The sequence below is a fragment of the Lolium rigidum genome, chromosome 6, assembly GCF_022539505.1.
Source record: "Lolium rigidum isolate FL_2022 chromosome 6, APGP_CSIRO_Lrig_0.1, whole genome shotgun sequence".
Lineage (NCBI taxonomy): Eukaryota > Viridiplantae > Streptophyta > Magnoliopsida > Poales > Poaceae > Lolium > Lolium rigidum.
In genome coordinates, this window is record NC_061513.1 from 313,920,600 (window position 1) to 313,936,093 (window position 15,494).

At 41.3% G+C, this 15,494-nt stretch overlaps 1 protein-coding gene across 1 annotated transcript; it reads right to left on the reverse strand.

Moving 5' to 3' along the window:
* Positions 1–11,098: 11,098 nt before the first annotated feature.
* On the reverse strand, positions 11,099–13,301 carry LOC124664618 (E3 ubiquitin-protein ligase SINA-like 8). Its single transcript, XM_047202092.1, has 2 exons — positions 13,128–13,301; positions 11,099–11,806 (listed from the first exon to the last, which is right to left on the reverse strand). The coding sequence occupies exons 1-2, from the start codon at positions 13,299–13,301 to the stop codon at positions 11,099–11,101; spliced, it is 882 nt and encodes a 293-aa protein (XP_047058048.1).
* Positions 13,302–15,494: the final 2,193 nt, after the last annotated feature.

A 15,494-nucleotide genomic window follows, 5' to 3' on the forward strand; every position in this document is an offset into this window, starting at 1 on the left:
AAGGTTTAATCGAACCAGTAGGAGTCAAGAAGCACGTTGAAGGTTGATGGCGGCGGGATGTAGTGCGGCGCAACACCGGAGATTCCGGCGCCAACGTGGAACCTGCACAACACAACCAAAGTACTTTGCCCCAACGAAACGAGTGAGGTTGTCAATCTCACCGGCTTGCTGTAACAAAGGGTTAACCGTATTGTGTGGAAGATGATTGTTTGCAAGAAAACAAGTAAAACAAGTATTGCAAGTAGATTTGTATTTCAAGTATAAAAGAATGGACCGGGGTCCACAGTTCACTAGAGGTGTCTCTCCCATAAGATAAAAGCATGTTGGGTGAACAAATTACAGTCGGGCAATTGACAAATAGAGAGGGCATAACAATGCACATACATGTCATGATAAATATAGTGAGATTTAATTGGGCATTACGACAAAGTACATAGACCGCCATCCAAGCATGCATCTATGCCTAAAAAGTCCACCTTCAGGTTATCGTCCGAACCCCTTCCGAGTATTAAGTTGCAAAACAACAGACAATTGCATTAAGTATGGTGCGTAATGTAATCAATGACTACATCCTCGGACATAGCATCAATGTTTTATCCCTAGTGGCAACAAGCACATCCATAACCTTAGGGGTTTCTGTCACTCCCCGCATTCACGGAGACATGAACCCACTATCGAGCATAAATACTCCCTCTTGGAGTTAATAGCGAAAACTTGGCCGAGCCTCTACTAATAACGGAGAGCATGCAAGATCTTAAACAACACATAGGTAATAACTTGATAATTAACATAACATAGTATTCTCTATCCATCGGATCCCGACAAACACAACATATAGCATTACAGATAGATGATCTTGATCATGTTAGGCAGCTCACAAGATCCAACAATGAAGCACAATGAGGAGAAGACAACCATCTAGCTACTGCTATGGACCCATAGTCCAGGGGTGAACTACTCACTCATCACTCCGGAGGCGACCATGGCGGTGAAGAGTCCTCCGGGAGATGAATCCCCTCTCCGGCAGGGTGCCGGAGGAGATCTCCAGAATCCCCCGAGATGGGATTGGCGGCGGCGGCGTCTCGGGAAGGTTTTCCGTATCGTGGCTCTCGGTACTCGGGGGTTTCGCGACGGAGGCTATTGGTAGGCGGAAGGGCAAGTAAAGAGCGGCACGAGGGCCCACACCATAGGCCGGCGCGGCCGGGGCTCGGGCCGCGCCGCCCTGGTGTGTCGCCACCTCGTGGCCCCACTTCGACTCTCCTTCGGTCTTCCGGAAGCTTCGTGGCAAAATAGGACCCCGGGCGTTGATTTCGTCCAATTCCGAGAATATTTCGTTACTAGGATTTCTGAAACCAAAAACAGCGAGAAAACATCAAGCGGCTCTTCGGCATCTTGTTAATAGGTTAGTTCCGGAAAATGCACGAATATGACATAAAGTGTGCATAAAACATGTAGATATCATCAATAATGTGGCATGGAACATAAGAAATTATCGATACGTCGGAGACGTATCAGCATCCCCAAGCTTAGTTACTGCTCGTCCCGAGCGGGTAAAACGATAACAAAGATAATTTCTGAAGTGACATGCCATCATAACCTTGATCATACTATTTGTAAACATATGTAATGAATGCAGCGATCAAAACAATGGTAATGACATGAGTAAACAAGTGAATCATAAAGCAAAGACTTTTCATGAATAGTACTTCAAGACTAGCATCAATAAGTCTTGCATAAGAGTTAACTCATAAAGCAATAAATCAAAGTAAAGGTATTGAAGCAACACAAAGAAAGATTAAGTTTCAGCGGTTGCTTTCAACTTGTAACATGTATATCTCATGGATAATTGTCAACATAGAGTAATATAACAAGTGCAATATGCAAGTATGTAGGAATCAATGCACAGTTCACACAAGTGTTTGCTTCTTGAGGTGGAGAGAGATAGGTGAACTGACTCAACATAAAAGTAAAAAGAATGGTCCTTCAAAGAGAAAAGCATCGATTGCTATATTTGTGCTAGAGCTTTTATTTTGAAAACATGAAACAATTTTGTCAACGGTAGTAATAAAGCATATGAGTTATGTAAATTATATCTTACAAGTTGCAAGCCTCATGCATAGTATACTAATAGTGCCCGCACCTTGTCCTAATTAGCTTGGACTACCGGATCATCGCAATACACATGTTTTAACCAAGTGTCACAATGGGGTACCTCCATGCCGCCTGTACAAAGGTCTAAGGAGAAAGCTCGCATTTTGGATTTCTCGCTTTTGATTATTCTCAACTTAGACATCCATACCGGGAAAACATGGACAACAGATAATGGACTCCTCTTAAATGCATAAGCATGTGGCAACAATTATTATTCTCATATGAGATTGAGGATATATGTCCAAAACTGAAACTTCCACCATGAATCATGGCTTTAGTTAGCGGCCCAATGTTCTTCTCTAACAATATGCATGCTCCAACCATTAAAGTGGTAGATCTCTCTTACTTCGGACAAGACGGACATGCATAGCAACTCACATGATATTCAACAAAGAATAGTTGATGGCGTCCCCGAGAAAACATGGTTATCGCACAACAAGCAACTTAATAAGAGATAAAGTGCATAAGTACATATTCAATACCACAATAGTTTTTAAGCTATTTGTCCCATGAGCTATATATTGCAAAGGTGAATGATGGAATTTTAAAGGTAGCACTCAAGCAATTTACTTTGGAATGGCGGAGAAATACCATGTAGTAGGTAGGTATGGTGGACACAAATGGCTTAGTGGTTGGCTCAAGGATTTTGGATGCATGAGAAGTATTCCCTCTCGATACAAGGTTTAGGCTAGCAAGGTTATTTGAAACAAACACAAGGATGAACGGTGCAGCAAAACTCACATAAAAGACATATTGTAAACATTATAAGACTCTACACCGTCTTCCTTGTTGTTCAAAACTCAATACTAGGTATTATCTAGACTCTAGAGAAACCAAATATGCAAACCAAATTAGCAAGCTCTAAGTGTTTCTTCATTAATGGGTGCAAAGTATATGATGCAAGAGCTTAAACATGAGCACAACAATTGCCAAGTATCAAATTATTCAAGACATTTTAGAATTACTACATGTAGCATTTTCCAATTCCAACCATATAACAATTTAACGAAGAAGAAACTTCGCCATGAATACTATGAGTAAAGCCTAAGGACATACTTGTCCATATGCTACAGCGGAGCGTGTCTCTCTCCCATACAGTGAATGCTAGGATCCATTTTATTCAAACAAAACAAAAAACAAAAACAAACCGACGCTCCAAGCAAAGCACATAAGATGTGGCCGAATAAAAATATAGTTTCGGGGAGGAACCCGATAATGTTGTCGATGAAGAAGGGGATGCCTTGGGCATCCCCAAGCTTAGACGCTTGAGTCTTCTTAGAATATGCAGGGGTGAACCACCGGGGCATCCCCAAGCTTAGAGCTTTCACTCTTCTTGATCATATTGTATCATACTCCTCTCTTGATCCTTGAAAACTTCCTCCACACCAAACTCGAAACAACTCATTAGAGGGTTAGTGGACAATAAAAATTAACATGTTCAGAGGTGACACAATCATTCTTAACACTTCTGGACATTGCATAAAGCTGCTGGACATTAATGGATCAAAGAAATTCATCCAACATAGCAAAAGAGGCAATGCGAAATAAAAGGCAGAATCTGTCAAAACAGAACAGTCCGTAAAGATGGATTTTATTGAGGCACCATACTTGCTCAAATGAAAATGCCAAAATTTAATGAAAGTTGCGTACATATCTGAGGATCACTCACGTAAATTGGCATAATTTTCTGAGTTACCTACAGAGAATTAGACCCAGATTCGTGACAGCAAAGAAATCTGTTTCTGCGCAGTAATCCAAATCTAGTATTCACTTTACTATCAAAGACTTTACTTGGCACAACAAAACATAAAACTAAGATAAGGAGAGGTTGCTACAGTAGTAAACAACTTCCAAGACTCAAATATAAAACAAAAATACTGTAGTAAAAACATGGGTTGTCTCCCATAAGCGCTTTTCTTTAACGCCTTTCAGCTAGGCGCGAAAGTGTATATCAAGTAACATCGAGAGATGAAGCATCAACATCATAATTTGTTCTAATAATAGAATCATAAGGTAACTTCATTCTCTTTCTAGGGAAGTGTTCCATACCTTTCTTGAGAGGAAATTGATATTTAATATTACCTTCCTTCATATCAATAGTAGCACCAACGGTTCGAAGAAAAGGTCTTCCCAATATAATGGGCCAAGATGCATTGCATTCAATATCCAAGACAACAAAATCAACGGGGACAAGGTTATTGTTAACCATAATATGAACATTATCAACTCTCCCCAAAGGTTTCTTTTTAGCATTATCAGCGAGATTAACATCCAAATAACAATTTTTCAATGGTGGCAAGTCAAGCATATCATAGACTTTCTTAGGCATAACGAAATACTTGCACCAAGATCACATAAAGCATTACAATCAAAATCATTGACCCTCATTTTAATGATGGGCTCCCAACCATCTTCTAACTTCCTAGGAATAGAGGTTTCAAGTTTTAGTTTCTCTTCTCTAGCTTTTATGAGAGCATTTGTAATATGTTTTGTAAAGGCCAAATTTATAGCACTAGCATTCGGACTCTTAGCAAGTTTTTGTAAGAACTTTATAACTTCAGAGATGTGGCAATCATCAAAATCTAAATCATTATGAGCTACAGCAATGGGATCATTGTCCCCAAGGTTGGAAAAAATTTCAGCAGTTTTATCACAAGCAATTTCAGCAGCTTTAGCAATTTCAGCAGCTTTGTACGCTTTGCACTAGGAGCAGAAACATTGCCAACACCAATTATTTTACCATTGATAGTAGGAGGTGCAGCAACATGTGGAGCATTAGCATTACTAGTGGTGGTAATAGTCCAAACTTTAGCTACATTACTCTTTTTAGCTAGTTTTTCATTTTCTTCTCTATCCCACCTAGCACGCAGTTCAGCCATTAATCTTATATTCTCATTAATTCTAACTTGGATGGCATTTGCTGTAGTAACAATTTTATTTTCAATATCCCTATTAGGCATAACTTTCGATTTCAAAAGATCAACATCAGAGGCAAGACTATCAACCTTAGAAGCGAGAATATCAATTTTATTGAGCTTTTCCTCAACAGATTTGTTAAAGGCAGTTTGTGTACTAATAAATTCTTTAAGCATAGCTTCAAGTCCAGGGGGTGTATTCCTATTATTGTTGTAAGAATTCCCATAAGAATTAACATAACCGTTACCATTATTATAAGGATATGGCCTATAGTTATTACTAGAATTGTTCCGATAAGCATTGTTGTTGAAATTATTATTTTTAATGAAGTTTACATCAACATGTTCTTCTTGGGCAACCAATGAAGCTAACGGAACATTATTAGGATCAACATTAGTCCTATCATTCACAAGCATAGACATAATAGCATCAATCTTATCATTCAAGGAAGAGGATTCTTCAACAGAATTTACCTTCTTACCTTGTGGAGCTCTTTCCGTGTGCCATTCAGAGTAATTAATCATCATATTATCAAGGAGCTTTGTAGCCGCCCCCAAAGTGATGGACATAAAGGTACCTCCAGCAGCTGAATCCAATAAATTCCGCGAAGAAAAATTTAGTCCTCCATAGAAGGTTTGGATGATCATCCAAGTAGTCAGTCCATGGGTTGGGCAATTTTTAACCAAAGATTTCATTCTTTCCCAAGCTTGAGCAACATGTTCATTATCCAATTGTTTAAAATTCGTTATGCTACTCCTCAAAGATATAATTTTAGCAGGGGGATAATATCTACCAATAAAAGCATCCTTGCATTTAGTCCAGGAATCAATACTATTCTTAGGCAGAGATAGCAACCAATCTTTAGCTCTTCCTCTTAATGAGAAAGGAAACAATTTTAATTTTATAATATCACCATCTACATCTTTATACTTTTGCATTTCACATAGTTCAACAAAATTATTAAGATGGGCAGCAAGCATCATCGGAACTAACACTCAGAAAATTGCTCTCGCATAACAAGATTCAAGAAAGCAGGTTTAATTTCAAAGAATTCTGCTGTAGTAGCAGGTGGAGCAATAGGTGTGCATAGGAAATCATTATTATTTGTGGTTGTGAAGTCACACAACTTAGTATTTTCAGGAGTGGCCATTTTAGTAGTAGTAAATAAAGCAAACTAGATAAAATAAATGCATGTAACTAATTTTTTTGTGTTTTGATATAATGCAGCAAACAAAGTAGTAAATAAAATAAAGCAAGACAAAAACAAAGTAAAGAGATTGGGAAGTGGAGACTCCCCTTGCAGCGTGTCTTGATCTCCCCGGCAACGGCACCAGAAATTTGCTTGATGCGTGTAGTTGACACGTCCGTTGGGAACCCCAAGAGGAAGGTGTGATGCGCACAGCGGCAAGTTTCCCTCAGTAAGAAACCAAGGTTTAATCGAACCAGTAGGAGTCAAGAAGCACGTTGAAGGTTGATGGCGGCGGGATGTAGTGCGGCGCAACACCGGAGATTCCGGCGCCAACGTGGAACCTGCACAACACAACCAAAGTACTTTGCCCCAACGAAACAGTGAGGTTGTCAATCTCACCGGCTTGCTGTAACAAAGGGTTAACCGTATTGTGTGGAAGATGATTGTTTGCAAGAAAACAGTAAAACAAGTATTGCAGTAGATTTGTATTTCAGTATAAAAGAATGGACCGGGGTCCACAGTTCACTAGAGGTGTCTCTCCCATAAGATAAAACCATGTTGGGTGAACAAATTACAGTCGGGCAATTGACAAATAGAGAGGGCATAACAATGCACATACATGTCATGATAAATATAGTGAGATTTAATTGGGCATTACGACAAAGTACATAGACCGCCATCCAAGCATGCATCTATGCCTAAAAAGTCCACCTTCAGAGTTATCGTCCGAACCCCTTCCAGTATTAAGTTGCAAAACAACGGACAATTGCATTAAGTATGGTGCGTAATGTAATCAATAACTACATCCTCGGACATAGCATCAATGTTTTATCCCTAGTGGCAACAAGCACATCCATAACCTTAGGGGTTTCTCGTCACTCCCCGCATTCACGGAGACATGAACCCACTATCGAGCATAAATACTCCCTCTTGGAGTTAATAGCGAAAACTTGGCCGAGCCTCTACTAATAACGGAGAGCATGCAAGATCTTAAACAACACATAGGTAATAACTTGATAATTAACATAACATAGTATTCTCTATCCATCGGATCCCGACAAACACAACATATAGCATTACGGATAGATGATCTTGATCATGTTAGGCAGCTCACAAGATCCAACAATGAAGCACAATGAGGAGAAGACAACCATCTAGCTACTGCTATGGACCCATAGTCCAGGGGTGAACTACTCACTCATCACTCCGGAGGCGACCATGGCGGTGAAGAGTCCTCCGGGAGATGAATCCCCTCTCCGGCGAGGTGCCGGAGGAGATCTCCGAATCCCCCGAGATGGGATTGGCGGCGGCGGCGTCTCCGGAAGGTTTTCCGTATCGTGGCTCTCGGTACCGGGGGTTTCGCGACGGAGGCTATTTGTAGGCGGAAGGGCAGGTAAAGAGGCGGCACGAGGGGCCCACACCACAGGCCGGCGCGGCCAGGGCCCGGGCCGCGCCGCCCTGGTGTCTGGCCACCTCGTGGCCCCACTTCGACTCTCCTTCGATCTTCTGGAAGCTTCGTGGCAAAATAGGACCCTGGGCGTTGATTTCGTCCAATTCCGAGAATATTTCGTTACTAGGATTTCTGAAACCAAAAACAGCAGAAAACAAGAATCGGCTCTTCGGCATCTTGTTAATAGGTTAGTTCCAGAAAATGCACGAATATGACATAAAGTGTGCATAAAACATGTAGATATCATCAATAATGTGGCATGGAACATAAGAAATTATCGATACGTCGGAGACGTATCAGTCGACATAGAAAGAAACTCATTCACTCTCTGGTTCAAGATGAGGGACTGGTCGAAGGTCAGGAGCAATTCAAGTCCTATATTACTTCTTACTCTAAAGGCCTTTTTGGTGCCGAGGAGAATTCAGATGTACCCATGGATGAATCCAGGATTGATGATATCCCCCAAGTGTCTCCTGAAGAAAACGCCATTCTCACTTCCCCTTATTCCGAGGAGGAGATAAGAAAAGCAGTATTTCAAATGGAACACGACAAGGCGCCAGGCCCCGATGGTTTCCCGACTGAGTTCTACCAAACCTTTTGGGACATTATCAAACTTGACCTATTGGACCTGTTTGTCAAATTACATAAGGGCCAACTGGATCTGTTCCGTATCAATTTTGGTGAAATTATTCTTTTACCAAAGGTTACTGACGCGGAACGGATCCAGCAATACAGACCAATATGCCTTCTAAATGTTTGTTTCAAGATCTTCACAAAAGTTGCTACCATTCGGCTAAATTTAGTGGCAGATAAAGTGGTGCGTCCTTCTCAGACCGCTTTTATGCAAGGAAGAAACATCCTAGATGGGGTGGTAACCTTACACAAGACAATTCATGAGATGCATCGTAAAAATTTGAACGGGGTAATACTCAAGATCGACTTTGAAAAAGCCTATGATAAAGTCAAGTGGTCCTTTCTTCAACAGACCCTTAGGATGAAAGGTTTCTCTGAGAATTGGTGTGCTCTTATTAATAACTTTATTTTTGGTGGTAGTGTTGCCATTAAGATCAATGATGACATTGGCAAATACTTCCAGAAAATGGTTGAGGCAAGGTGATCCGCTATCTCCAATGTTATTTAACATTGTGGCGGATATCTTGCAATTATAATAGAATGCGCTAAGATCGATGGTCAAATTGAAGGTGTAGTCCCCCACTTAGTTGATGGCGGCTTATCCATTCTTCAGTACGCTGATGACACAATTCTATTTATGGATCATGACTTGGAGAAGGCACGAAACCTAAAATTAATTTTTTCAGCTTTCGAGCAGTTGTCCGGTCTTAAGATTAATTTCAATAAGAGCGAATTGTTTTTTTCAGTGAAGCCGTCGATGTTGCCAACTCATATGCTGAATTGTTTGGCTGTGAGATTGGTTCTTTTCCAATTAGCTACCTGGGTATTCCGATACACTATCGGAGACTCACTTTGGCTGAATGGAAAATTGTTGAAGAAAGACTTCAAAAACGTCTTACTAGTTGGAAAGGAAAATTACTATCCCTTGGTGGAAGATTAGTTCTCATTAATTCGGTACTCACAAATATGGTACTGTATATGATTTCTTTCTTCCAGGAGTATTGCATAGATTGAATTATTTTTCGATCAAGATTCTTTTGGCAAGGGGATAGTGAGAAGAAAAAATACCGGTTAACTAAATGGAGTGATGTATGCCGTCCGAAAGATCAAGGTGGACTTGGTGTTCATGATCTTGAAGTTAAGAACATGACTTTGCTCGGTAAATGGCTAGCCAGGTTGTTGACGGAGGATGGGGTATGGCAACAATTGTTGAGGAAAAAGTATGTTGGATCAAAGGCGATCTCTCAGGTTCTTTGGAAACCAGGAGATTCACATTGTTTGGCCGAAATCATGGCAACTAATAAGTACTTTTTCCCATTTGGTTCTTTCTCCATTAAGAATGGGGCGGAGATATGGTTCTGGGAGGATCGCTGGTTGGGAACAACCACTCTTCGTGAACAGTATCCGGCCTTGTACAGTATTGTTCGTCACAAAGGGGATACTTTGCGGAAGGTGATGGAATCTTCTCCCCGCTCTATGACGTTCAGGCGTGATCTTGTTGGTCCTTGGCTAGATTCCTGGAATGAACTGCTTCAGCGGTTAGGTTCTATCCAGCTGGTTCAGGGGACGGATGAATTGCGTTGGAGTCTCACCAAAAATGGCATATTTTTTGTTAGCTCCATGTACGAAGCATTATGCCTATCTGCACAACCGGTTTTAAATAATAAATCCATCTGGAAGATGAAGATGCCTCTCAAAACAAAGGTCTTTGCATGGTATCTTCGTCGAGGTGTGATTCTCACTAAAGATAACCTTGTAAAGCGCAATTGGCATGGTTGTACGAAATGTGTGTTTCTGTCACGAGGAAGAGACAATAAAACATCTTTTGTTCAACTGTCGAGTTGCTAGATCTATATGGTCAATCATTCAGATAGGTTCTACCTTATACCCTCCCCGTAGCATTGCAAACATTTTTGGCAATTGGCTTAATTGGGTGGATTCTAGGTACAAAACGATTATCCGAGTGGGAGCGATTGCGGTTGCATGGTCGTTTTGGCTATGTAGGAATGACAAGATTTTTAATGAGAAAAATTCTTCTCTTATGCAGGTCATCTACCGGTGTACGGCTTTGCTCGGTTCATGGTCGCCACTTCAGCATTCGGAGGATCGCGACCTCTTTATGGAGGTGTCTACACGATTGGAGAACACGGTCACAGAGTTTATTTCCCAACATGGGTGGCTGCATAGTCGGAGGACTGAAGCCAACGGAGTGTCATAGTAGTTGACTTTTCTCTTTTTTGTATCGTATTTTGATGGATCCTAGACTTCTGAACGGCTGTGTGCATTTGGTTATGCAGAGGCTAGGTGTAATGCTTAAAACATTTTAAGTAATAAAGCGCCCCTTATCAGAAAAAAAACCGTGTCCAACATATTACCATCACCAACTGAAGAATTAAGTGTTACATCTACAACAGCTCTCAGATCAAATACTAGTACTATGATATTCATCTTACTAACTGGTCATACTTGAGAAATAGTACAGTTCTGAGTTGCAAGAGCTTCAATTGGTACTTCTATGACACTCATGAATTTGGGTAGATAACTTCTACCATGACACTCATGAGTTTCGAGTTTGGATAGATAACTTCTACCATTACAGACAACAAGCTAGATAACGAAACAATTTTCTTCCAAAATCAGCCTACTTACTTCAGTCCGTGCTGATTAAAGAGCATAGAACTACTTGCTGAGATTAGTTGCAAGGAGCCCATATGTGAGACCCAGATTTCCCATGTCCACGACTTCTTGCTGAGAGATCTCTATGGCGCCAGTCTGTCGACGCGGATGTGTACGGTGAGTTCACCAGATGAGCTATCAGCGAGTTCAGGGGGAACCAGCAGGAAGAACTTGCCCAACTGAACTCCACCAACCAGCGAGCTGCTCGACACAAGAGGATCCTTCTGGAACACAAGCCTCCCTTCGGCTCTTCCACCAGCAACAACGTGAGCTGCCGATATGTTGCATGAATAGCTCGGTTCAGATTCATGAGGCCGGACACAAACCATGGTGATAGCGCTGCCGATTTCCGTCAGAGTATTGGTCAGGAGGAACATGGTTTGGTCCTCCCCAACGAGAAGCATGAACCGGTGGTCGCGAGCAACGGATATCTTCAGTGGTTTGTTGTAGCTGAAGTTGGTCGGCGACCAGCCGTGGGCAGTGACGAAGTGGTCCAGAAGACAGCATGTTGCCCCTCTGAAATCGCAGTCATTCTCTGGGCAGTAGCATGGAGCATGTGTACATTCAGTTTCATGCTTCTCTTTCTCGTGGTAGATGATGGACGTATTGCAGCCATATGTCTGGTTTGAGCATGGCACTTTGATGGCGTCGATGAATTGCTCGAGTTCGACGCAACGGCAGTAGCTAGTGTTTTTGCGACACACATCACAAAAGATGCCCAATCCTAAAACACACCCAACCTCGCCGAGCTTTTCCATGCACAGAGAACACAAAAGATGTCCAGCCTCACACTGAAGAAATACAAGAATATTAGTATATTGTTTGGCAGCAACAAAGAACCAATAATAAACTGAAGAAATACACAACAGTGAATAGACTGTGACGCAAGCAGAAACAGAAGGATATCGATCATCTACTTCATCGTAAGAGATCACCCAACCTAGACTTTCACCTGTACACGCTACATTGAAAATAGAATATTACTCTGCTGTGTACTGGAAAACTATATTCATATTTTGAGACACCAACAGTTAAGACTCTACATAATAAGACATCAGCCAAACTGGCATTTAAAGACTACACACTAGATTGACAACTAAGTGCTATCTGCATTCAGCTTTGGGACACCAAGAAGTAAGATCCTACAAGGTACCGATTTAGTAATGTAGCAAGAACACGAGGAGTTGAGCAAGCATAATTATGTTTCAGAGAAAATGCAGGCAACTTTACCTCCTGAATGCTATCATACGTGCAAAACTAACATTTCAGTACTACGTACCCGCGATAGTGTGCAATGGCTCTCCTCGGTTCGTCCATCAGTTCATAAATAGAAGAGTACCAGTCATCTAGTGTACTGTAAGAGACCAAATGACCTAATTTAAAAAAAAAAACTGAGCGACCTAAAATTTCACCAACTACTAGACTGAAAACAGGCTGCTAACAGTTGTGCAACGCAAAATTACTTACGGTTTGGAGACATGAGCAGTTTAGATCCTAATGGCATTTGACTACTACCCACAAGATTGGAAACTGAGTCGTAGTTGCATTCAGCTTTGAGACAGCAACAAGTGAGATCCTACAAGGTGCCAATTTAGTAATCCTAGCAAGAACACCAGAAGTCGACTAGCATAATTAAATTTCAGAGAAAATGGCACGCAACTTCACCTCCTGACTGCTGTCTATACGCAATATATGCTAAATCAGCATTTCAGTCCTACCCACCAGATTGGGAATCGAGCACTAACCGCTACATTCAGTTTTCACACACCAACAGTAACAGTAAAGATGCTACAAGGGGGCATTTGGTCATCCTAGCAAGAAGAGCAGCAGCCAAACAGAGAAATGTTAAATTGTTGATCCACTGACATATATTATATCAATTTCGGAGGAAACGGCAGAAATTTTTCGCTTTGCCGAAGTGCATTATGTGCTACAGCGCTACAGTGACAACCAGGGAGTTGATTTTACTCCTAACATCTATCAGAAAGAAACATCTACATCGATCTACTCTTGGTAAGAAGAAACAACAGAGGCATTCATCCACGGACAGTAAAAAAATCAATCGCAGTGACAGGAACCGAATGCGGCGGGTGGCTGGCCACCGATGATTACCTTGAAGACGGGTGGCTTGAGGGGTTCGAGGCAGATCCTGCAGTGGAGGACCTCGGACTGTATCTTGACGAATATCTCGCCATCCGACCTGCCCCCTTCCGCCGCCGCCCGTTCTGGCCCCGTTCCATGGTCTTTCTCCGTCTTGATCCTCTTGCTCACTACTTCTTCCGCCATGGGAGAGCTGCTCTTGGTGGGACGCGGAACTGACGAGGAAGGGAGGTGGCTCTGTGGGAAGGAGGGAAGAGGAGTGTCCAAGTTGAGATTTTGCAGAGGGTGCCTGCCAGGTGGTTGCGCCCGAGTAAATGCCTGTCTAAATGTCAGCTGTGAGAAAGAAAGACGAACGAGGCTCGTGAAGAAATGCATTTCGTATCATTTTGTTCACAAGTCGCTCATGCATATACACATTTATGATCTGAAGCATATTGAAAGAAGAAACCGAGCAATGCTTGAAAGAAATTGGCAACCTTCCACATTGATCATTTTGGGCCACCTACCTCGTTGGCTTGGTTAGTTGACAGATAAATCTACTCCCTCCGTTATCAAATAAATAAGCATTTAGCTTAAAAGTTAAAACTTGGTCTGTACTTCTATTTTTCCAACTAGCATGGTGGCCCTCTCAAATGCGAGAGCATAAACTCAAATATGCAGAGAAATAAATTAATAGTCCATATTGTGTGTTCTAAAGTAGTACACTTACATAATCATGGTAAATGATATGCTAATTGTTAGATGTATATATCTGTCTATTGTAGTTTCCCCATATGTTAGGGGGCTTTCTGCATATGTGCACCTGTACATGTACTATATATTGTGTCCTTTGCCCCCTGGTAATACAACAAGTATATTGCTCTAACATGGTATCAGAGCCCCAGGTCTCAAGTTCAAATCCTGGCTTTCACATGGTTTTCGCAATTAAGCCTAAAAATTGTTGTTGTAGTGGTTTTCGCAGTTAAGCCTAAAAATTGTTGTTGTCCCCCTCTTTAGCCACCGCTGATGCCCTGTTTCGGTGTGCTCTTCTTCTTTCACGTGTTGACTTTCTCTTCTCCCGTCACACCCGAGTGGGGGTGTTGTGAAGTGTACAAGTAGATTGCCTAGCCCTTTCCATCAGTTCGGACTTTTGGTTCAAGTGGCTAGTGCATGAAGCTTAAATGTCATGTGTGAAATAAAATTTTGAAATCTCTCTTCATTTTGTATTCAATGGTATTCTGTAAAGAAAAATAGTACTCCCTCCAACCTAAGATACTTGTACCATATTTTTTAAAATCTCTAATGCATTTGAAACATTGCAAAATTGGCCTGCAAATTTAAATTACAAATTTAAATCTTCTCCTCCTCCATCTCCGTCCTCCCCGCCGTCCACTGTCTACCTCTCCCGGCAATCCCCGTGGTGGTCGCCCCACCTGACCTTGCTCACTGTCGGAGGGCTCCTGCCGGGTGCGCGCCGCCCTACTCCCGCTCTGGCCTCCCCGCGGGAAGTAGGGGATCTGTATTCATATTTTTGTATGTCCCAATTCTACGATGCGGTCTACACGTACTTGCCCGGTCACGTCCATGTATTTCCTTTGTAAGAGTCCATATTCAACACTACATATTTTGAGTAGGAAAATAAATGCCCTACAAATCATTTGTAGTAGACTGTATATTCTGATGTGCCATACGACCGTATATGGTAATGACTCTTCATGACCTAAAGACCTTGACACGCTAGTCCAAATCGTGTGAAGGCTTTGATCGTTGAAACAGCTTGAGCTGCATGCATCTCAAAAAAAAAAAAAAAAAAACACTACGTGAGTCATCTGAGTCATCTAGTCTAGCTTTTAAACGTGATGGAGATGGACTCAATGTAACATATCCACAAAACAGAATTATACGTGACTTGGACTTATTTTGTATGTGGTAGGCACAATATTTTTTACGCATTAACTTTTAAATGTCAACTGTTAAAATTTAAAATCAATGGTTAAATTTTTTCCAGTATATGTGGAAGTACCCGACGCCTCTAAGTTAGACCCCGTATTGTGCTTTTAGTATATAAATAGATGTATTTTAAAGTAGTAAAAATTGTTTATATCCCATCATACGGAAATCAAACCGAATAATATTTAGGACATGTTCTACTTGTTTTCTACATGCACTTAGCTTACTGGAGATGAAAGAATTAATAAGGAATTAGATGTTAGTTTACATCTTCTCAATAATTTTTTTCAGTTCACTTGAAAATTTATCTTGAAAAATCTACATATACGCTTACTTGTGGATGGAGGGAGTTTAATCTTTGGTGGGCCGACCCGCTGCTCTACTAAGCATATAAAAGCAAGTACAATAGATGGTTATAAGCAGGCTATAAGAATTAAAATAGTATATATT

Bases quoted from the DNA above. Each gene is read 5' to 3' on its own strand.
- LOC124664618 (XM_047202092.1), bottom strand. From the start codon at position 13,301: ATGGCGGAAGAAGTAGTGAGCAAGAGGATCAAGACGGAGAAAGACCAT. The intron at 11,807-13,127 runs GTAATCATCGGT...GTATTTCTTCAG, and splicing joins TCAAGCCACCCGTCTTCAAG to TGTGAGGCTGGACATCTTTT.